The 24,160-nt window shown below is 38.6% G+C and overlaps 1 protein-coding gene across 4 annotated transcripts in view; it reads right to left on the reverse strand.

Annotated features, from left to right (window-relative positions):
• MEIOB (meiosis specific with OB-fold) overlaps positions 1-24,160 on the reverse strand; it is a 33,524-nt gene that overhangs the window by 5,957 nt on the left and 3,407 nt on the right. For 3 of the 4 annotated variants that reach the window (XM_068524366.1, XM_068524365.1, XM_068524367.1), the window contains exons 2-11: positions 21,857-21,933; positions 19,503-19,560; positions 14,304-14,435; positions 12,484-12,556; positions 10,104-10,299; positions 7,865-7,965; positions 6,910-6,962; positions 6,727-6,822; positions 1,953-2,054; positions 331-484 (exon numbers count right to left, since the gene is read on the reverse strand). In XM_068524366.1, coding sequence (XP_068380467.1) covers positions 331-484; positions 1,953-2,054; positions 6,727-6,822; positions 6,910-6,962; positions 7,865-7,965; positions 10,104-10,299; positions 12,484-12,556; positions 14,304-14,435; positions 19,503-19,560; positions 21,857-21,925 — 1,034 coding nt within the window. In that variant the 5' untranslated portion in view covers positions 21,926-21,933. The remainder of the gene's footprint in view (positions 1-330; positions 485-1,952; positions 2,055-6,726; positions 6,823-6,909; positions 6,963-7,864; positions 7,966-10,103; positions 10,300-12,483; positions 12,557-14,303; positions 14,436-19,502; positions 19,561-21,856; positions 21,934-24,160) is intronic. The other variant, XM_068524368.1, reaches the window with a different exon arrangement.

Raw genomic sequence — 24,160 nt, forward strand, 5'->3', positions numbered from 1 at the left:
TAGGATGTGGTCACCAAAATAATTTTTGAATTGTCATAAAACAATAGTTTGTCATCCCAGTTAAAAGTTTCGGCATTATTATATCTTTCTATTTTAGGGTTGCTGAAACACAGTAAATTAAATTTTGCTTTAAAAGGCAATTATAATTTTGAATCTAAATAGTTTGTCAAATGCATAACCACTTATGCATAATGCATAACCACTATTCAAATGCATAACCACTATTATGTCAAAGAATAGCTTAACTTTTATAGAGTTTAAAATTTATTAACAATAATTGTTTTTATTTCTTATAAGAATGAACTTTCTAAAAGTAATTTGGTTGCTTACCATCTATTTCGAACTACTTTTGTAGTTTCATCATCAATGTTCAGTGTAGAAATGTAAGCATAAAGAATTCCATAGATAGGATCAGGTTTTCCTTCATTCTTCAAAGCTTTTACCTTTAATTGTTCAACTGTATAGACATCAACTATTGTATTTACTAAAAAAAAAAAAAAGTCATGGAAGTTCTAAATATATTCTAAGAACTCCGAAGGATTATATCCAAATAGAAAAGCTACAAAGCTCAAATGAGAATATGTAGTAGCTTAAGTTACGTAATAGAAAAATTATTATATATGATATATTAAAACTGATTATATAAAAGGACATAAAAGCAAAAAAGGAAAAGAATGAGAAATTAGTCTTTATTAAAATGAATAATTTCTGATCATCAGAAGATTCCATTAAAAGAATGAAAAGGCAAGCCATAGAGTGGGAGATGCTAGCAATCTATAAGGAGATAAAGGATTCATATCCAGAATATCTAAAGGATTCTTAAAAATCAATAAGAAAAAGACAAGTCAACTCAATTTTTTAAATGGTGAAGAGACTATATTTATTTATTTATTTATGGCTGCACCGCGAGGCTTAGTTCCCCACAAGCCACGCTGCACAGCCGAAAAACAAAACAAAACAAAAAAAAACAAAAAGAAAGAAAGAAAGGAAACATGTTAAATATTCCCCAGGAAAGCATAACAAAGTTCTTCTTTTACAAGTTAATGTGACTTGCAGAATAACTTATTTCATGCTTAATTCAATTGTTACTTACTCTCTTGAGAGTAATTATTAGGAAGTATTTCACCTCCTAGGATGAAGTTACAAGAACATGCCTTCAGGGAATGATTGAAGTCTTCCCTCTGCTTTTCCCCATTCTCCTGAGTGTCTAAGCATAAGCCACAGACGGCAACAAACCACATCCTTTTTTTTTTTTTGGCCACACCACGAGGCATGTGGGATCTTAGTTCCCCAACCAGAGAGAAAGAACTCGTGCCCCCTGCTTTGGAAGCGTGGAGTCTTAACCACTGGCCTGCCAGGGAAGTCCCAGCATCCCTTTTAAAGTCAAGCTTCAGTCTGGGGTCTGTGAACACATGACATTTTATGCAAAATTCTATGTGTGGGTACAGCTACTTTTCTGGGGAAAAGGTCATAGCTCTCATCAGATTGGCAAAAGGTTACATAAGCCTCCAAAAGTTTTAAATGACCTTTTTAAAAGTGGAAGTATAGGGCTTCCCTAGTGGCGCAGTGGTTAAGAATCTGCCTGCCAATGCAGGGAACACGGGTTCGAGCCCTGGTCTGGGAAGATCCCACATGCCGCAGAGCAACTAAGCCTGTGAGCCACAACTACTGAGCCTGCGCGACTGGAGCCTGTGCTCCGCAACAAGTGAGGCCGCGATAGTGGGAGGCCCGCGCACTGCGATGAAGAGTGGCCCCCGCTTGCCGCAACTGGAGAAAGCCCTCGCACAGAAACGAAGACCCAACACAGCCAAAAATTAATTAATTAATTAATTTTTTTTAAAAAAAGTGGAAGTGTAGCAGTTACATAATAAGAATATATCTTTTACTAAGTAACTTTATAGGCCCAAATTCTGGCCTTTTAAAAATTCAAATAATATTTAAAGGTCACTTACAATTTGTGGATTCTTTCAAATAACTGTCAATTTCATCATCCAGAGGATTCGTTTCTTTATTTTCTCTTATAAAATTCAATAGGATGTTAGCTTCTGGTGTATCTTAATTGAAAATGCATAATAAGTAAACAGCAAACTGATTATTTTTTAAATCACTGTAAATGATCCAAAATTATTTTTAACAGTAAAAAGTGAAGACGTATAAGAATACAATCAAACACAATATTACAAAGCCATTAACAATGTGATGGGGTGCCCCATTAACACAGAGAGATGTACACCAGATATCATGAGTTTAAAGAGCAGCTTACAAAACATCGTCATACAATTCCCTTTCATTTTAAAAAAGATACATGAGCAAAGTTATCTGGAAGAATATGTATCAAAGAAATGATTATCTCTTATGAGATGGTGAATTTACAGCTGATCTTTCTTTTTATGTTTTTATGTATTTTTTGAATTTTATATGTATTTCTTTTCTAGTCAGAAAAAAAATTTTTTTAAGGTTGTTTAAAACGCTTGCTCCAGGGCTTCCCTGGTGGTGCAGTGGTTGAGAATCTGCCTGCCAATGCAGGGGACACAGGTTCGTGCCCTGGTCTGGGAAGATCCCACATGCCGCGGAGCAACTAGGCCCGTGAGCCGCAATTACTGAGCCTGCGCGTCTGGAGCCTGTGCTCTGCAACAAGAGAGGCCGCGATAGTGAGAGGCCCGCGCACTGCGATGAAGAGTGGCCCCCGCTTGCCACAACTAGAGAAAGCCCTCGCACAGAAACGAAGACCCAACACAGCCATAAATAAATAAAAATAAATTTTTAAAAAAATCATTAAAAAAAAAAAAAAAAAAAAAAGCTTGCTCCAGACTTACCTGGTGGCGCAGTGGTTAAAAATCTGCCTGCCAATGCAGGGGACACGGGTTCGATCCCTGGTCCGGGAAGATCCCACATGCCGCGAAGCAACAAAGACCGTGTGCCACAACTACTGAGCCTGCTCTCTGGAGCCCGTGAGCCACAACTACTGAGCCCACGGGCCACAGCTACTGAAGCCCATGTGCCTAGAGCCCATGCTCCACAACAAGAGAAGCCACCACAATGAGAAGCCTGCGCACCGCAACAAAGAGTAGCCCCCCGCTAGCCACAACTAGAGAAAGCCCAATGCAGCCAAAAATAAATAAATAAATAAATAATTTTTTAAAATTTTATTTATTTATTTATTTATTTATTTATGGCTGTGTTGGGTCTTCGTTTCTGTGCGAGGGCTTTCTCTAGTTGTGGCAAGCGGGGGCCATTCTTCATCGCAGTGCGCGGGCCTCTCACTATCGCGGCCTCTCTTGTTGCAGAGCACAGGCTCCAGACGCGCAGGCTCAGTAATTGTGGCTCATGGGCCCAGCCGCTCCGCGGCATGTGGGATCCTCCCAGACCAGGTCTCGAACCCGTGTCCCATGCATTGGCAGGCAGATTCTCAACCACTGTGCCACCAGGGAAGCCCAATTAATTTTTTAAAAAGATTCTTATAATTAAAAAACAAAACAAAACGAAACCTTGCTCCTCGGGACTTCCCTGGTAGTCCAGTGGTTAAGAATCTGCCTTCCAATGCAGGGGATGTGGGTTTGATCCCTGGTCAGGGAACTAAGATCCTACATGCCACGGGGCAACTAAGCCCACGCACCGCAACTACTGAGCCTGAGTGCTCTAGAGCCCGCGTGACACAACTGGAGAGAAGCCTGCCTGTGTGCTCTGGAGCCCGCGCGCCACAACTAGAGAGTCTGCATGCCACAACTAGAGAGCTTGCGTGCTCTGGAGCTGTGCGCCACAACTAGAAAGAAGCCTGCGTGCCGCAACTAAAGACCCCACATGCCACAACGAAGACCCGAAGCAGCCAAATAAATAAATAAATAAATAAAATACTTTAAAAAAAAAAAAAAGCTTGCTCCTCAATTTGGGACATGAGTATCCTCAGGAATAGTGAGATAATGTGCCAGAAGGCACGAATCTGATTTTGAAGAGGGGCTCTCTAACTCTGACACCCTTCAACTCCAAGACCCAACCTCTAACACCTGCTTGTCTTCAGCCCTCCCTCACCATCTCCAACATTCTGCAAACCGTCCTGCCAATGCTTGGACCCCCTGACTCCCCTGGACAGAGTCAGGGTTTCTTCCTCCTCGTCCTGTTGTACCACAAGTCTTATCACTGTTGGTTCTCTCTCAGAACTAGACTGGAATCCCAGACAGGGGTTTTGCCTTTTCATTTCTGTACTTCAGTTATAGTGACTATCCTTCCATCCATCTGAGCATCCATCCACTCATGTACTTCCTTGTTCCAGAAAGTGTTAAAGTTACCTCAATAGTTGGCAAATAAAAGGCATTCACTAAATATCTGTAAATTAATGAGCATCCTGGGACAGAAGCTGGTAGGAAGGGTGGGGTGTAGGCACTGCTGTCAAGAGCTCTAAGGACAACAGGGTCATCCCAGACTGTCTGTGGGGGGACAGAAATTCTGCCTTCCCCATCTGATGAACTCTCTCGGGGCAGGAAGCCTGGACATCCTGGCTAGGATGAAAGCTCAAACCATTTAGAGGTTCTTAATTTCTACGTGGCATGTATAGCCCAGGAAATTAGAAATAAGACTGATTTAAATAAGCATATTGAAATTCACACACCATTATACATATTCTCCTTTATATTTGTCTCCTTGAGAAATAAGGCATTTATTCTAATGATCTTAGCATTGCTCAAAACACTTTGACATTTCCCCTTTGAATCTGTTTTCAGAGCCAAACGCACAACATCCTTCAAATCTGTCTCATTAACTTAGTCTTGAGGTTTCAATACGATTAGTACTGTCAAGCTTGATAACCTTTTCCACCAGACAAATCCAACTGTCTTTTAGAAATTTTCCCAGACCAAATTTACCCTTAGAGGATGAAGATTTTCTATCATTGATGTTATTAAATATACTAAAAATAGTCTATTAGTCTATTAATAAAATATTAAAAATAAGAAACCATAGTACTCTCCTCAAAAGAAAAAAAAAAGTAATTGAAGAGTGACACTATTGCCCTGTGGTAAGAACAGACCATGGTTGTGTCCCCATTAATTTACAACAAAGAAGCCAGAGCAATCCTTTTAGAACTTAGATAATGTCACTGCCCTGCTCCCCCTTTCCTACAAAGTAAAAGCCAGCATTCTTTTATCAGTAAGTCCTTCTCGATCACCTCCATTTCTTCTCTGACCTCCACTCCTCCTCCTGCCCTGCTCTATCAGATCCAGCCACACTGGCCTCAGGGCCTTTGCACTGGCTGGTCCCTCTGCCTGGTGTGCTCTTTCCTCATTGTTAACCCCCTCACTGCCTCACCGCGTCTTTGCTCAAATGTTGCCCTCCCAGTGAGGCCTACCTGACCACCCTGTGTAAACAGCAACCTGCCCTACACACACCGTGGCGTTCTAGACCCTCCTGACCCTGTTCCTCTTTAACTTCTCAAGCATTTCATAATTCATGGATGTGCTATCTTTATTGTTCATTCTCTGTCTACCCCCTGCTAGGACGTGAGCTCCATGAGCAGGAGAGATATTTGTGTTTTGTCACTGGACCCAGAACAGTGCCCAGCACACAGCATGTGCACAGTAGACGAGAGCTCAACAAGAACAAATCAATGAGTGTCGTATCACCTCCCATGACACTGCTTTTTTTTTTTTTTTTTAATTTATTTATTTATTTATATTTTATTTTTGGCTGCGTTGGGTCTTCGTGTCTGTGCGAGGGCTTTTTCTAGTTGCGGCAAGCGGGGGCCACTCTTCATCGCGGTGCGCGGGCCTCTCATTATCGCGGCCTCTCTTGTTGCGGAGCACAGGCTCCAGACGCGCAGCCTCAGTAGTTGTGGCTCACGGGCTTAGTCGCTCCGCGGCATGTGGGATCTTCCCAGACCAGGGCTCGAACCCGTGTCCCCTGCATTGGCAGGCAGATTCTTAACCACTGCACCACCAGGGAAGCCCCCATGACACTGCTTTTAAGGAGACAACATTCCTGCAGTAGATGAGCAAGATCCAACACACTTACATTTAAAAAGTCTTGTTATTTTATATCATATCTCATAGTAATTTTACTTTTAAAAATTCTGATAAGTTTGGTCAAAGACAAAATTGCTTTATAGTTCTCAGTCACTATTAATGCTTCGTTATTGACCAGTAGAGTGAACTTATATTTAAAATGATACCTACTATATTTATATCTTCTTGAGATTTTGAAGGATTATTCACTTCTGGGAATTCTGTACTCTTCTGCAGTGTTGGGCTGATCTTTCTATCTGCACTACAAAGCACTCTGAGGATGCTTAAGGGCACCAACCCCTCATCTCCCCAAACTTGCTTCCCTGATTTCATGCTAGAACGGCTTTAAACCCTTTAACAACCACTAACAATTATGAACTAATGATACTATATATATGTTCTCCACTCTCTAGTGCTGTTACTTGAATGCAGTAAAATTAAATTTATTTTTTAAATAGTCAATAATTTAGGTTATCCAATCAATAGCAATGAGCTCTCAAAATCATCACAAGAGATGATGCTTTAAAAATGAGTCTGGTTTTTCACATTTCTTTTGTAAAGATATCAAAGATATAGCTCATTGTAAGTTTTTCAAAGTCATATGAAGCAGTTTTTCACTTTTCATTCAAATGAAATCCAAGCTTCATTTTCATTCTTAAACACACTGCACAAATACTGGAATACATGATGTAGTCATTTCCAAAGGGATAAAAAATTTCAAATAGCTTTTTACCTGGATTAGTTGTAATAATGGTTTTTGAGATTACAGTTGCTGTCATGCAGTTCCGAAATTTGTCAAAACTTATTCTTACATCTGAGGCAAATATTACTGTTTGGGAAAAAAGCCATTTTAAAATTATTACACAGAGGGATAAAAAAATGACAAATATTGAACACAATCATTGAAGTATGATACCTGTTTCTCGTGGCACCCAGCTCTGTGCAAGTAGAATAGATTCATTATCCCAACTGCATGTGTCAAAAAAGAAGTGATAAAAATCAAATACATTAGAAAAAAACTGGCAGTGACCACATTATTTACCAGAAAAAGGATGTCTTAATTGATGAGGTTAATAATCCCCCATACGGTCCAAGGCACAGTTAAGGATTTTGGCTTCTCCTGCATTTTGCAGGGCTACACTCCCTATCTCACAGAAAATTTAACACCTATGAAAATCATTCCTTTCAGCACCATTCATATCTAACAACTTCTGCTCCTTCAATTCCTTCTTTTCCCATCACCCAGGTCACTCCAGGCTAGTTAGAACTGAGTGACTACAAGTTTAAAAATTTTGAAGTCACTCTTTCATGCCATTAAGGGAGGGCCCCACCATGGATAAACTGCTCGGGGGACTTGATAGGTTGAAGCCCTGTTTCAAATTACGTGCTTTCTTTGGTACCCAGGCATCTGGAGTCTAAACAGTACCATGTTATACCCTGTGATGCTTCAGGATGTAGCCCTGCCCCACATCTGGGAGGCCCATAGAACCCAGCCTGTGACAATGCTTGCTTTTCTACCATCTTTCCATGGCTTGGCTCCAGGGTACCACCCAAGGAATCACAGAAAGTCTGGCTTGTTCTTTATCAATGAGACTTAGTAAATGACGATTTGTTACAAAACAGAGTATAATAATAAACAAGTTACAGTAGAGTCCATCTATGAAATCCCATGCCATCTAAAGATCTCATTTTAAGGTAATCATAGACTGTAATGACTCAACATACAAGAGAAAGGTTTATTTTTTAAACACCATTTCTCTATCATTACTCCTCTCCTGATATGAAATCCATCATCTCCTGATGAAATTAAAATGTCTGACTTCGTGATAATAGCACAGATTTCACAGTTTGGAACAGATGTGGGAAGTTACCATATCATTGCAAAAGAAGACTCTGTCTCATCATAGAGTTTAACTTCACACCTCTGGCCTTTTCTTCGGTCTGAAGTTGTAAAGTATTTTGGCTCTCCAACCTTAGAAATTGAAGAAAATCATTATTTTTCTTCACCTAGAGTTGTAGAGGTACTTAAATGTTTGTTGATGGAAATACTCAAATGTTTACCTTTTAAACAACAAATTAGAAATATCAAAATAGCTAGAATCACTAATATATATTTGATGATTTAACAGCATCTTTTATCTCTGAACTAGGTGTATTTAAGTTGTAAGTCACACACTTTGATTGAAGAGAGATACAGATATGTGTGCTTTAAGTCAAGACTGTGGGATCTTTTCAACATGTTAGAACAAATGCTCCATGACAAGTCCCTGGGTGACATCTATGTGGACTCATTGAGGGTAGAAAGTACATTTTCAATATCTATGTATCCCCATGGCTTAGCGCAGGGCCTGGCACGGAGTTCATGTGACTGGATGAATTCATCTCTCTGGGCCTCAGTGTCCTCGTCTTGCTAGCCCAGGTATGGATATTGATACCTCCTTTGCTGCCTTCCTAGGGACAAGCTGGTGAGAATCGAAAGAGGGATAAATGGGAATGTGCTTTGATATACCGTCTGATTCAGTCCACACTGTGGTGTAAGAGGATCATGGAGGTGGGGGTGAACTCAGGGGCCCTTCTGTGCCCTCAGGGAGTTCTCACATGGAACAGCAGCACCTCTGATGGCCACACGGCAATGGCCCAAGCATGAACAGTCAGCTGCCCCCTATGCCACTGTCACCCATGCATCTGTTGTCAGGGCTGAGCTCCTTGGGAAGAAGCTGAAGAAAGAGTCACAGCTGCCTGCAGAAGAGAGCATCTAGAAAGAAAGTCAGAGGAAAGGACAGCCAGAGTATGAGAGAGGCCTACCATATCACAGCATGCAAGAAAACTGTATGAAAAGGAGTTTTAAAGTGAAGAGACCTAAGTAGAGGCGAGAAGGAAGAAAACAGGTTAAATAAAAACGTAAAGATAAGGAAATGTAAGAGGGATGGAAGCAAAATGGGAGAAAAAAGGCATGAAAATAAAAGAAATAATATAATCCTATGAAAGGTGGTACTAGACTCAAGGGGTGGAGGCAGGAAGGGGGACATGGAAAAAGCTGTTGCAGGTTTTATATGCATACTGAGTTTTAGAAAATCCTTACTACATTGTAATATAATGGCATTATATGGAATTTCAGGGAAATTGAGAGATCATATCCTGCCTTTAAGTAAGATTGAACCTAAGTTGCCCAGAAAGGAATTTTTCCCATTTTTCAATACTGTCATATCGGGTATTTATTCCTCCATCCTGAATGATACTGAGTGCTCACTGTGTGGCAGGCACTGTGCTGGGCTGGGCTGGGCTGGGCTGGGGAACAACGCAGGCAGGCCTCTGTTGGCCTGTCATGGGGATAGTCGACACTCAGTCATTTAATATGGAAACACAATTAGCAATTACTTACAACATTAACTATAAGTACCCAAATCTATTTCCCTTTTTTTTAATCTTCTGATTATCATCATTCTGTATATTGAAAATTGTTCTTGCCCCTCTATTTGTGTACTTTATTTTGTGAAAATTTGCTCCCTGCCAAGTGATTCTAGTCTGTCCAATGGAGTTCAAAACTTGCTGCAATAATTGGGTAAGAGGGAGATGTGGAAGCAAAGGATGGTGAGACATTCCCCGGCACCCCATGGAGTGTCGTTCTGCCCTGCTTTTCAGCACCTGATGCTATGCATTAGCTCACAGGGCCCCTACTGCAGCACCGTGGGTTTCTCGCTCTCTCCCTCAACTCAGGACAGCTCTGAGAACACGCACTGAATTGATTCCTTGATTTGTTCAACCTAAGCCCCTTCGAAGAACTTCCTGGAGGTCTTAAAGTCAATGAATTTACCCTTTCTATTTGTGCCTTTTGTTTAACTCAAGTATGAAAAGCTCTCATATAGTTAGCGGATCATTTATGACTGTGTACTGCATTTAACATTCAAATACAATTTTATTTTGCTACTCATTCACAGCTAAAATGCTGCTTTCCCTTTAATGAGAAGTGTTATTTTCTAAATTCAACGGAGGATGGATCAAGATACAGAGGAAATTTTACTCCAGTTGATTATTACTTTCCAAACACAAATAAAATGATAGAACTCCCCCCACCAAATTGAACTTGGCTTTGTTGGGGTTTTAACTTACCGACCTCACAGCTGCAAGGACATTAATAATTCTCCCATCAAGACTGTGTCCGTTTGCAACAATGTCACCCAATGAATAATAATCACAAGACTCTTTAACAGGTAAGTATATCAAAGAGAGTAGCTTCGCATCCACTTCATAACTGGAACAAACTTTTACCATTGAGTGATTCTCACTGAGCAATAGCTTATAATCGCTAAATTGTAAAAACACACACCAGAAGTTAATATCAAATTATTTTCTAATAGAAAAATACTTCAAAGTTCACAGTCAAACTTTGGTTGTAACTTAAACTATATTTTAAAAATTATATTAAGAAGATTTATACTTTTCACTCTTAGAAACATTGAAAAGCTTTGTAAAATATTTTTTGTCTAAAATGTATTTTCATTAAGAAAATGTTTTAAAGACCAACTGTGTCTGAGTTTTAAGCACACTAATAGTCTGATCTTGCACAATACTCTGAGTTTCATTTCTTTCTCTGTAAAAAAAAGGATATAAAAGCACTCTAAAACATTGTGGGGGGGGAGGGTGATTTCCACCTCTATGACACTGACTGCCCTGCCTATGTGCTTTCCTTACCTCTGTGGTGCTCTGTAGGAACAGATGCACAATATTTACACACTTGAGGTGCTCTTCCCCTTCCAGCCAGTCAACTCCCAAGTGTCCTCCATGGAGCCTCTTTCTAGTCCTCTAATCCAGGACCCCCCCACCCCCCGCCTCCTCCCCCTGCTACTGCTTTAGGTGTTTCTCTCATCACTTCTTACCCAAACTACTGCTTGTCTCCTAAGCTTTGTTCCCCTACTGTCCGTCCTCCTCAGGTAGCCAAAGTGATCTTCCTAAACCACGAATATGAATATATTATTTCCCAGCTCAAAAGATCTTCTGGGCTAGCCATCACCAAAGCATGAAGTTGGTACAACAAGCAAAGCTGTCTGTGAAGTGTCTCTGTTTCTCTCTCGAGCTTCTCCTCCTGCTGTTCCCCTGCCTATATTCCAGCCACATCATATTCCTAGGCTATAAAACTGCCATTTTAGAGAAAAACGTAGTCAAACATCAACAGTTTCATAAGGTTTAAACTACTATTAACTGTTCTGGAAAAGGCCAGGAGGTTTCATGTTTGTTCCCTCTGCCAAGGATGCTCTTCCCTCCCTCCATTCATGTGTTCATTCCATAAACACTTACTGAGAGCCTATTATGTGCCAGACCCTAGTCTAGGCACAGGGGGTACAGTGGTGAGGAAGACACACAAGACCTATGATCTCACGGAGTTTACATGTGAGAGAGGGAGACAGAAAAGAACAATTAATCAAATAATCCCAGATTGTGATCAGGGTTATGATGGTACACATACCCTGTATACAGGACGAAGTCCTAGTAATGCATACTGGAAGAGCTACTACAGACAGAGTAGGTGGGGGCAGATCTAAGGAGGTGACATTTAAGCTGACACTTCAATGAGAAGAGCAAATAAGATTGTTCTTTGCAGAGGGAAGGGAACATGCAATGCTGTTAGTGCAGAATGAGCCCAGGATGTTCATAAAGTGGAGGACTCTTCATGTGGCTGCAGAGAAATGAGACCTATAAGATGAGGTCAGAAAAATGGGTGCAGGTGCATGTGTAGTAGAGACTTTTGTGCCCACCCACAGCTCTTTACCAGCTACACCCTTCTCTCTCGAGATTTGCCCTCAGCCAGAAATACCTTTAAGCCTTCCCTCCTCCGCAGGAGTAGGGGGTGGACTTCAGCCAATAACTTGTAAATATAGGGTACAAAAGCCCAGGCCTCTTTCTTTAGGGTGGTACCACTTTGAGGTGCCACTCATGCTCCAGAGCTCCCATCTGGGTCAGGATGAGACTGGGCTCCTGCTGAACCTGCCTCTTTGCTCACCTTCCCCCCAATGCTATCCTTACAGGCTGCTTCTAAGGTCTCTCCCTCAACAAATCATCTGCACAAAAATCCTCCTCTGGGCTCTGCTTCCAGAGCCTTGGAACCTGAACTAAGATAGTAAGGCATGTGAAGAGAGTTATAAATTGAGATGAAAAAATAGATATATGACTTCCATGATTTACCTTTTCATTGTTCAGCTTTAATGTGACTAGAGTCAGATTTTTGTAATCTAAGAATGAGAATCAAAGTACTAAAAACAAAGCCATTTTTTATGTGATCTTACGTCAAAGTAAATTACTTCATAATCAAAGATAAATATTGTGAAGCAGAATTAAACTCTTAATTTTCAAACTGAAGTATACACTTTTAATAAGCTCTCTGTTAATCTGACATGCAAAAACTTATTAGTAATAATCATTCTGGCATAAACTTATTAGTAATAATCATTCTGGCATAAAGTAGTAATCATTCTGACCTCTGTGTTAGATTTACCTAGGAGTTGCAGGGCTGAACTTTTCTTCTCTTTCTAATTCCTTTCTTTGGATCAGGGGATTTTCAATTATCACTAAAACAGAGGGGAAAATATGATGCTATTACAAAAAAGTAACAGGATAAATTTAAAAAATGAGTGTACATAACAATGAACATTACAATGTTATTTCTAATTTTGAGTTGGTGTTATGTATCCTTCACAATCATTTTCTTGTGGCACTGTGAGCAACAGAATCCTGGGGTATGACCAATCAATTTGATCTCAGATGACATTTCTTATACTTTGTGTTTAAGTCCCAACATATGATCCACATTAATATTACTTTATTGAATTACAATCAGTTACACTGAACATTTGATTTGGTTACAACATGCCCTTCTATAAAATAAATTGATCTTCACCCAATTCACAGCTGTCCTCAAAAATAATAGTGGTAGTTAGAAAGAGCAATGCAAAATTTGGGTCCTGATTTGAGCCCCACAACTTATCAGTTTTATGACTTAACATTTTAGGGTTTCCATTTCCTATGGTCTATGTTAGACTTTTTTGTGCTCTATTTTGCTAATTCCTCACACAACCATCCCTCATTATTATCCCTCTTTCCAAATGAAGAAATTGAAGTTCACAGAGGTTAAATAACTTTCTTGAGGTATTATATCTAGAAAGTAGTAGAGTTGGAATTAGAACTGTTCTAATTCTATTTGTAATTCTAATTCAAAAATCTGTAATCTTTTTATTCTACCACACCAAAATCTTATTTACTTCTATAAGCATCATCAGATTTACACCTTTAAAATCCCTTATCTCATTCATCCTCACAACAACCATCAACATGGAACATAGGTTAATACCGAAATATATCTTTAGCTCTAGGTAACTAATGTTCTGGCATTCAACCAAGAAATGTTTTGCTTGTACTGCGCCCTGTGACCATTTGCAAAGTTTTTTGCCTTCATAGTCCATATGTTCAACTACCTTATTATTCAGTTAGAGAGATACTATATGTAATCCTGAAAGTTAATAATATGATTGGGTGCTGAGTAACTAGTATGGGTACTAGGCTGCTTGATCTGCAGGGTTAGAGAGGAGTAGTTTAATTGTCTGTGTTACCCTTTCCCTTCTTTTTTCTACCATGAAAGAGAGCTGGTATACATGCTTTCTTGTTTCTTGTATGAGGCTAGAGCTGTCACCTATTGAGTGACTAAGTTCTACACTTTATAACAGGCACACTATCTCATTTAACATTCACAAGAATCTATAGGGTGTTAATTCATAGTTGAGACCCAACAAGATTAAGAAATTTTCTCAAAGCCACAATGTAATAAATGTTGGTACTTGGAATTGAATCCAGATCTACCTGTTCTCAAGGTCTTGTTCTTTTCAATATACTACACTGTACCATCAGAGGGCTATTGGGATGGGTAGACGATATGAAAGATTTGGTATTTTAGGCTGAAGTTTTCTTAAAATCCATTAAAAATTTAAATATCTTTTATCAAAATCTATTTAGCATCCCTATTATATGTTTACAGAAAGATAAATGATTAGAGCCACAAGAGGGACTGATGCAAAGTGAAATAGAAATAAACCAAAGATCATAGAGCTACTTAGTAAAAATATGTGATTATCATGTTTGTATGTTTCAATTAAATGCTGAATGCCTTGTGTTATACTCTTAACACTTGACTTTTTTCTGGTAAGGTTCTTGAGAATAAGAATTGTGTCTTATTTCATTTTGACTCCCTCAGTGTAGTTATCACAAACATATCATGGGAATAATACTGTAAGAGAAACAGTTTAAGAATCAATGCCAACTTACCGCACTCGCCAACACGAAAGCCATCAGAAAGTGATCTGATGTAATCTTCCTTGCCCCACGATGTTGCATTTACAAAATGGGTTGTTGAATCACGAATGGTGAAACTGAAAGTGTACCTTTCTGATCCAATATCTAAGGGAAAACCAATGCTTTTATTTTTCAAATGAAAAGTTTTATTTTAACTTTGAACAAATATGATTATTTGATGCTAAAAACACTCAAACACATGGTGTAAAATATTATTTCAGATATAAATTATATAAGTTATGCTTTTATGAATTCTAAGCTGCCAAGGTAGATAACTCACCTCACTGTTACCCCTATGTTCCCTTTCCCCAGTTATCTGTATATTTGGAGGGAAATGACATGTAGGCTTGAACCATCCAGATATTAGCTTAGAGTCTCCATTTCTCTCTTACTGTTGTTTTAACCTAAGTCATAATTCAGATCTAAATTATTTCAAAACAAATAAATGTGTGCTGCTAAAAGATACCACTAGGGGTCAGCAAGTACCTTTTTTCCAAAATAAAATTTCTTTATTGTTTTGCTAATTAAAAAAGTAATATATATATATTTTTAACATCTTTATTGAAGTATACTTGCTTTACAATGGTGTGTTAGTTTCTGCTTTAAAACAAAGTGAATCAGTTATACATATACATATGTTCCCATATCTCTTCCCTCTTGCATCTCCCTCCCTCCCACCCTCCCTATCCCACCCCTCTAGGTGGTCACAAAGCACCGAGCTGATCTCCCTGCGCTATGCGGCTGCTTCCCACTAGCTATCTATTTTACATTTGGTAGTGTATATACGTCCATGACACTCTCTCACCCTGTCACATCTCACCCCTCCCCCTCCCCATATCCTCAAGTCCATTCTTTAGTAGGTCTGTGTCTTTATTCCCATCTTGCCACTAGGTTCTTCATGTCCTTTTTTTTTTTTTTTCCTTAGATTCCATATATATGTGTTAGCATACTGTATTTGTTTTTCTCTTTCTGACTTACTTCACTCTGTATGACAGACTCTAACTCCATCCACCTCATTACAAATACCTCCATTTCATTTCTTTTTATGGCTGAGTAATATTCCATTGTATATATGTGCCACATCTTCTTTATCCATTCATCCGATGATGGACATTTTGGTTGCTTCCATGTCCTGGCTATTGTAAATAGAGCTGCAATGAACATTTTGGTACATGACTCTTTTTGAATTATGGTTTTCTCAGGGTATATGCCCAGTAGTGGGATTGCTGGGTCGTATGGTAGTTCTATTTTTAGTTTTTTAAGGAACCTCCATACTGTTCTCCATAGTGGCTGTATCAATTTACATTCCCACCAACAGTGCAAGAGTATTCCCTTTTCTCCACACCCTCTCCAGCATTTATTGTTTCTAGATTTTTTGATGATGGCCATTCTGACTGGTGTGAGATTATACCTCATTGTAGTTTTGATTTGCATTTCTCTAATGATTAAGGATGTTGAGCATTCTTTCATGTGTCTGTTGGCCATCTGTATATCTTCTTTGGAGAAATGTCTGTTTAGGTCTTCTGCCCATTTTTGGATTGGGTTGTTTGTTTTTTTGTTATTGAGCTGCATGAGCTGCTTGTAAATTTTGGAGATTAATCCTAATTAAAAAAGTAATATAAAACAGCAGTGGTACTGGCACAAAAACAGACACATAGATCAATGGAACAGGATAGAGAGCCCAGAAATAAACCCACACACTTATGGTCAATTAATCTACAACAAAGGAGGCAAGAATCTACAATGGAGAAAAGACAGTCTCTTCAATAAGTGGTGCTGGGAAAACTGGACAGCTACACGTTAAAGAATGAAATTAGAACATTCTCTAATACCATATACAAAATAAACTAAAAATGGATTAAAGACCTAAATGTAAGACCAGATACCATAAAACTCCTAGAGGAAAACATAGGCAGAATACTCTTTCACATAAATTGTGTCAATATTTTATTGGATCCATTCCTAAAACAAAGGCAATAAAAGCAAAAATAAAAAAATGGAACCTAATTAAACCTAAACGCTTTTGCACAGCAAAGGAAACCATCAACAAAATGAAAAGACAAACTACTGAATGGGAGAAAATATTTGCAAATGATATAACCAATAAGGGGTTAATATGCAACATATATCAACAGCCTATACAACTCAACATCAAAAAAACTAACAACCCAATTTAAAAACTAGGTAGAAGAACTGAATAGACATTCTTCCAAAGAGGAAATGCAGATGGCCAACAGGCACATAAAAGATGTTCAATATCACTAATTATCAGGGAAATACAAATCAAAACGACAATGAGCTATCACCTCACACCTGTCAGAATGGCTATCGTCAAAAAGAACACAAATAACAAACGCTGGTGAGAATGTACAAAGGGAACTTTGTACACTGTTGGTGGGAATGTAAATTGGTGCAGCCACTGTGCAAATCGGTATGGACGCATCTCAGAAAACTAAAAACAGAACTACCGTATGACCCAGCGATTCCACTTCTGAGTATATATCTGAAAAAAACAAAAACACTAATTTGAAAAGATACATGCACCCCAATGTTCATAGCAGCATTATTTACAATCGCCAAGACATGAAAGCAACCTAAGTGTCCATCACCAGATGAATAAAGAAGTTGTGAGATAGATATATATATATATACACACACACACACACACATATATATATGCACAACGAAATTTTTACTCAGCCATAAAAAACAATGAAATGTTACCATTTGCAGCAGCATGGATAGACTTGGAGGGCATTATGCTAAGTGAAATAAGTCAGACGAAAGACAAATACTGTATGATATCATTTATATGTGGAATCTAAAAAATATAACAAACTAGTGAATATAACAAAAAAGCAGAATCACAGATAGTGGCTACCAGTGGGGAGAGGGAAGGGGGGAAGGGGGGAAGGAGGGAAGGAGGGAAGGAGGGAAGGGGGGAAGGGGGGAAGGGGGGAAGGGGGGAAGGGGGGAAGGGGGAGGGGCAATATAGGAGTAGGGGATTAAGAGGTACAAACTTCTAGGTACAAAATAAGCTACACGTGGAATACAGCAAGTATTTTATAATAACTATAATGAAATATAACTTTAAAACTGTAAATCACTATACTGTATACCTGTAAGTTCTATAACATTATATATCAACTATACTTCAAATTAAAAAGTTTTTAAAAAGTAATACAACCTAACATACAAATGCACATTATAGATATCTATTGAACTGTGATTAGTGCTTACCTTTGGGGTGGGGCTGGGATGGGAAAAGTTGAGGGTTAAATGAAGAATTTCTCTTTTTGACTCTATGACCTTCTGCACTGCTTGAATTTTTTATGATAGTATATTGATATGTGTAATGTTTTTTAAAGTCAGTAAGCATATCTTCTCCAAAAAAGGAATACTGTACAGACAATTATAAAAAATAGTCAGGGCTTCCCTGGTGGCGCAGTGGTTAAGAATCCGCCTGCCAATGCAGGGGACAAGGGTTCAAGCCCTGGTCCGGGAAGTTCCCACACACCGCGGAGCAATGAAGCCCGTGCGCCACAACTACTGAGCCTGCGCTCTAGAGCCCAAAAGCCACAACTACTGAGTCCTCGTGCCCCAACTACTGAAGCCCGCGCGCCTAGAGCCCGTGCTCCGCAACAAGAGAAGCCACCGCAATGAGAAGCCCACGCACCACAACGAAGAGTAGCCCCTGCTCACCGCAACTGGAGAAAGCACGCACACAGCAAGGAAGACCCAACGCAGCCAAAAATAAATAAATAAAATAAATAAATAAATTTTTTAAAAAAATAGTCAAACACTACAGAAATGGTGCCCTACACTCACCGTCTAATAGGTGAAAATTATATTTAATTGCTGTAATTTAAGCAAATATTTAAATATTGACCTTTTCTAATTCATATATTTCAAGTTATTCCTTTTACAGCTTAGAAAACAGAGATGCAGGATTTCTCAAACTATTCAAGTGGTAGTTCTGATCTAATTAATTATGATGCAGTAAAGAGAAGACAAATGAGTATGGGTGGGAGATGACATCTTTGCTATTTACCTCAAAATTAACAACAGAATATTATAAAAAATAAAATAAAAATAAAGGTACCTATCACTACACCATAAGTCAATTAACACAGCCACAATTAATTGTCTTCTTCTGTCAAAATTACTGGCTGGCTGACTAGAGCTCGGATTCCCTCAGGCTGTTTAGAAGGACTTATACTGTACCTTTTAATAAAAAGCATTGACACTTTAAAAGCTAATAATAGTGAATTGCTACTTTTGGCATTCTATAGTTTATCTCTGCATGTAAACTACAAAAGTTTGAGGGTCAGTTGATTTTAAAAATCCAATTTTAGTCTCGGATTGTGTTTCCATAGTCCTAAAATTCTTGCACAGTTCAAGCAACTCAATAAGAACCACTAAAGCCAAACTTAACTGTATTTTCCACATGTGAAAGATGATCTTTTTCCACTGAATTGTCTGGTTCTTTGAGTAAATACATAGATACTGCTGCCATACTTCTCTCGCTCAACACTGTCACGACATATCCCTGCTGGAAAACCTTCCTCCTTATCACTTTCTGTCTTCTATGAAGATTAACCTGTGTACTTGTATCTCTTAGGCTGATATTGATAGTTAACATGGAGTTCTTACTGTGCCTTACACACCCTTCCATGTATGAGCTCATTTAATTCTCATCCCAGCTTTATTTACCCCGATTTCACAGCTGTACATAGAATAGATCTCAGATGACTCGGTGCTGAGCCCAGTCAAACTAGCTCCACGTCCATCCTTTCAGACACTTTGATAACTGAGGATGATGAGACTACATACAACATCTCTCTCTCTTACCTTTACACCGAGTTTTACAGAGTGGAGGTGCTCAATAAGTACTCGTTGATACACATTAATGAGTTGACCAATTTAGCTATTTTAGTACTGTATACACAGCTTTTAAAATTATGTTTTAGAGATATCAAATAAAATCATTAAGAATGATTTAAGGCCACACATGTGGCCTTAAATCAAGTACTTTACCATGCAATAGAGAACATGGCTGTTGCTCTTAGGGAGTTAAACAGGCATGAGAAATTTAATCACTTAAATATACTTTGTTGTAGTCATAAGCCACAGTTGATGAAAAATGGAGCAAAGAGTTAAATAGAACTCAGCTTTTTCTGTCTGGAAAACCTTTGACAGCTGTTTTTCCAATAACTATGCCGATTATTTTCTGAAAAACAAAAAGGTTATAGAAGATGAATATTAAACACATATGGAGATGGTAAATTTAATTTCATGGACTTGTTATATTTTACTGGCTCTAACAAACATTTTTAACTAGGAACCATTTAAATGTATTTATTCCAGACAAACATCTAAAACAACTTCATAAATGTTCAGCTCCACAAGGAGTAGTACAAAGTAATAAGACAGTTAACTGATATTACAAATATAATCATTTAATACTTAGTATGTTTCTACTTTATTTTCAATCATTAGGTGGAGCACAGTAACTGCCCTATGCTATCAGTCCTTACTGAATTCATTCAAAGCACATGTATAATGCAATTTAATTTGCCATGGTCTTCAAAGCTTTCTTTTATATAGGGTTTTCTAACAATCCACATAAAATTGCTTAGCTTCTTAATGCAAACATGCTGGACAGTAACATAAATTAGATTGTAACAAAACTTGCATATTGCTGCTAATAAATCTAAGCTCTGAAGTCCTAGATCTTAAACCTTAAAGATATTAACATCTTTAAAATTTTTAATGTTCTCTTCAGTGACAAAGAAAAATTAAGTATTTTTTAAATGCTTTAAGAAATAAAAATAACTACCTTTTTCTGAAAGGATGAATTTATATCACTAATTCTAGCAACTGATTTCAACCTTGCAATAATCTGTTACATTTAAAATACATTCAAGGACTTCCCTGGTGGTGCAGTGGTTAATAATCCGCCTGCCAATGCAGGGGACACAGGTTTGAGCCCTGGTCTGGGAAGTTCCCACACGCCACGGAGCAACTAAGCCGTGCACAAAACAAAGTGAGCCTGTGCTCTAGAGCCCACGAGCCACAACTCCTGAAGCCCGCATGCCTAGAGCCCGTGCTCCGCAACAAAGAGAAGCCACCACAGTGAGAAGCCCACGCACTGCAACGAAGAGTAACCCCCACTCGCTGCAGCTAGAGAAAGCCCGCGCACAAAAACGAGGACCCAACGCAGCCAAAATAAATCTGAAAAAAATATAAATAAAATACATTCAAGCTTTTAAGACTACCACATCCTAGCTGAGCTATTAGCTAGTCTTATTACATTTAGACACATTGCTATTATTTCTTTAAATTCCATATGCATGCAGATCTCACTGAATTTTGTTGGGAAAACAACTAATGGAAATATTGAGTAAGATTTTCTAACTGAAGAGGCAATTAGCAAATAGTTTACCTTTCAAGAAAAATTGTAAAATCAATAATTATTTTTAACATTAATAAAGTTTAAATTGCAAATTATTGAAGTTATATGTAAATTTATCCCATTTTAAGAAATCTGATTTGCAAATTCCAAATGTAAACAGCAGACTGCTGGGGGTAGGAAAAGTAAGGCAGTATGATAATTGCTTTACAATGAGTTCTTCACCTTATAAGATGATTCCACCTAGATTTCTTTTAAATAAATAACAATCTTGGCATACTTGACATGACTGATTCCCCCAGAACCCCTTCCCCCAAAATGAATTTTCACATAATGATTTCAGAAATACATCTTTTGTGTACCTTTATCTCATAAAAGCAGCATAATAGCAAGTATTTCAGTATATAACTTGTACAATTTGACTAGAGAATAGATACTGCTGAACGACAATGTTTTAATTTTATAATGCTAAATTTGAGTACTTACTAAATATTTAGTTAAAATATAGTACAAGGGCTTCCCTGGTGGCGCAGTGGTTAAGAATCCGCCTGCCAATGCAGTGGACATGGGTTCGATCCCTGGTTCGGGAAGATCCCACATGCCGCAGAGCAACTAAGCCCGTGCACCGCAACTACTGAGCCTGTGCTCTAGAGCCTGCGAGCTACAACTTCTGAAGCCCATGTGCCTAGAGCCCGTGCTCTGCAACAACAGAAGCCACCATGATGAGAAGCCCACGCACTGCAACAAAGAGTAGCCCCAGCTCGCAGCAAGTAGAGAAAGCCCCTGCAGCAACGAAGACCCAACGCAGCCAAAAATAAATAAATAAAATAAAATATAATACAAGTAAACTTTTGATAATTTTTAACAATCGCTAGTCATATCTACAATCTCCTAATCCGTAGACAAAAGAAAGATTAATTTTCATTTAGCTGGCATAAATACAAAGAAGTTTAGGAGTGTTTAATATCTAACAATCACTAATGCAGTGAGTATCTGTATACTTGTCAATTATACAAGCACGTGTTGAAACGAATCAATAATGTTGACATAATGTAATATTACCACCTAAAGTTTCAACAGAGATCAAATGAACCACTACACCGCTGAAACCTACCAGATTAGCCATATTTGGATGCAGGTCTGAAAGTGCAGTAAAGTTCTTTGATGCAATGGAGTTAGCCATTCTTTTACCTGCATATTAGAAAATATAATTTAGATGCATAAATTAAACAACTGAAATAAACCTTGAAAAATTCCAAGACTGAAAAAAGAATTTATTAGGAAAGTACTGGATATTCTACTCATTCTTTGGGAAAATTTTATGTTACAACAATGAAATGCAAGTTAGATTCAACCTGTAAAAAGCATGTTTCAAAATGTCCTTTTAAAGTTTTGAATGATATAGTTAGGTTTCAATTTTTGACTTTCACTTTTCAAAAAAATAATTTAGCAATATTTGAGCACCCTGCAAATTTAGTTTCAGATGAGAGATGATTCAATGGGACATTTGCAGATTTAAATATTTATTACCATAAAGCCTACTTTAAAAAAACATAGCAAAACTCTATTGCAACCACCTCGAATCATGCATTTAGTTACACTGTGTAAGGGGATAGGTAGTACTTTATCCTCACCTCTGGATGGTAAGTAAGCTCCATCAGGGCAGAGGTAGCATCTTAAAAATTTTTTGTATGTGCATTTCAATGCTACCTTGCACATAAAAAGCACTCAATAAACAAATAAATGAAATGGTGGCTTGTCCCTCCATATCATCACTAGAAAAGGTTTTAGTGTAATAACAACTGTCAGCTACACCAAACTAGCAGATTTACTGCATTTCACTTCATATTACGTGGCCTCTTTAACAGTGAATGCCCTCAGCTACAGGCTGCACTTTCAGGACATGTCGCATAATACAAGTTTCAGGAAGACTGTGGAGTTAGTCAAATATGATTATGAATTCCAGCGCCACTAGTTTGTAGCCAAATGTTTTGAATTACTGAGCTTTAATTTCCTCATCCACAAAATATGGATAATATTTACCCTACAGTGTTGTTGTGAGAATTCAAAATAATGTACGTAAGGTGCCTAGATGTTCACAGGCTCTTGACAGATGAGAACACTGCTTTTCATTCTTATCCAATGTAGCAGCTTCTGCATTCAAGCCAGAATAAACAATGGGGAATTAAGCAGCCTTAAGGTCCTACTTATTCTTCAGCCTAGTCTGATCTCGCTTACTATGCAATTTCAGTCTCTGAAATTCTTGACAAACCCTGATGGATTCATTCATTCATCCATCCACTCAACAAACATTTATTGAGAGCCTGTCAAGTGCTACACACTTGAAGTTAGAGAGGAAGAACTATTCAGTAGCCAGATTTTGTGTAAAAACACTATCCATCTACATATTGAGTTCTCCAAATTTTTACCCCTTAATATCTCTTGGTGGTTATTGACTTACAAGTGATATCACATGAACTCTTTGAAGTTCCTTCACTTTCTACTATTATTCAAAATATATGGTGATATACCTTAGTGTCTGTCTACCAAAAAAATGACAACTTGCTTCTCTACATGGACATTTTGAGAAATACAAAATTAACATGAAATAAAGAGCTCAATATGGTGATACAGAGATTACACCATTCAAGAGCAACTACTGTCCCTTCTACTTTCCAAATATATTTTAAATATCTCCTTTTCTCCATCTCCAATGCCATCTCCTCAGCCCAAGGCTCAGTCATTCCTCATCTAGAGTACTGCAATTACCTGGTTTTTATACATAGTTTATTCATTCAACATGCATTGGTTGAGTGTCTGATATGTATCAGTCCCTAAATCAGGATGGGGGTTGGTCAGAGAGGAGCAACGAAAACAGAGGGCCAGATGTGGGACTAGAGATGTATACAGCCTCAAGGCCACTGACTCAGATACTTGATAAGGGTAAAAGTAAAGAAGAGGTGGTGGTGAAACTAGTCTGGTTAAGGTAACATGATGGCAATGTAACAGGTAATAGTTGTGGAGTGTCTACTATGAGGCTGACCCTATACTACAGACACTAGATACACCATGACCATCTCTGACAGCCCCCCAACCCAGGTCTCCCAAATTCCCTTCCCTGAGTTCTGTGCCCTCCTCCTACTTTTGAAGGGCTACCTCCCGCCTGGATCAGAGCCCAGCCTGGCCTGGCCCATTCCTCCCAGGGCCTTCCTGGTCCCTTGCTTTAGGTTTCATGAGGGCATGGTAGGGCCCAAGCCCCTCATGCTCCTACTTGCTAGAGCTTTCCTCCAGAGGACAAAGCTGCACTGCTTGGTCCTTACTCTCGTTGTGGCTCTGGAAAAAGAGAAGGGGACTCTGGACCCAGACAAGGAAGAGGCATTGCTAGCTGCTGGCTCTGACCCACAGGTCAGCTGAGGCT

This window comes from Eschrichtius robustus, chromosome 16 (genome assembly GCF_028021215.1).
Source record: "Eschrichtius robustus isolate mEscRob2 chromosome 16, mEscRob2.pri, whole genome shotgun sequence".
In the NCBI taxonomy this organism is placed as follows: domain Eukaryota; kingdom Metazoa; phylum Chordata; class Mammalia; order Artiodactyla; family Eschrichtiidae; genus Eschrichtius; species Eschrichtius robustus.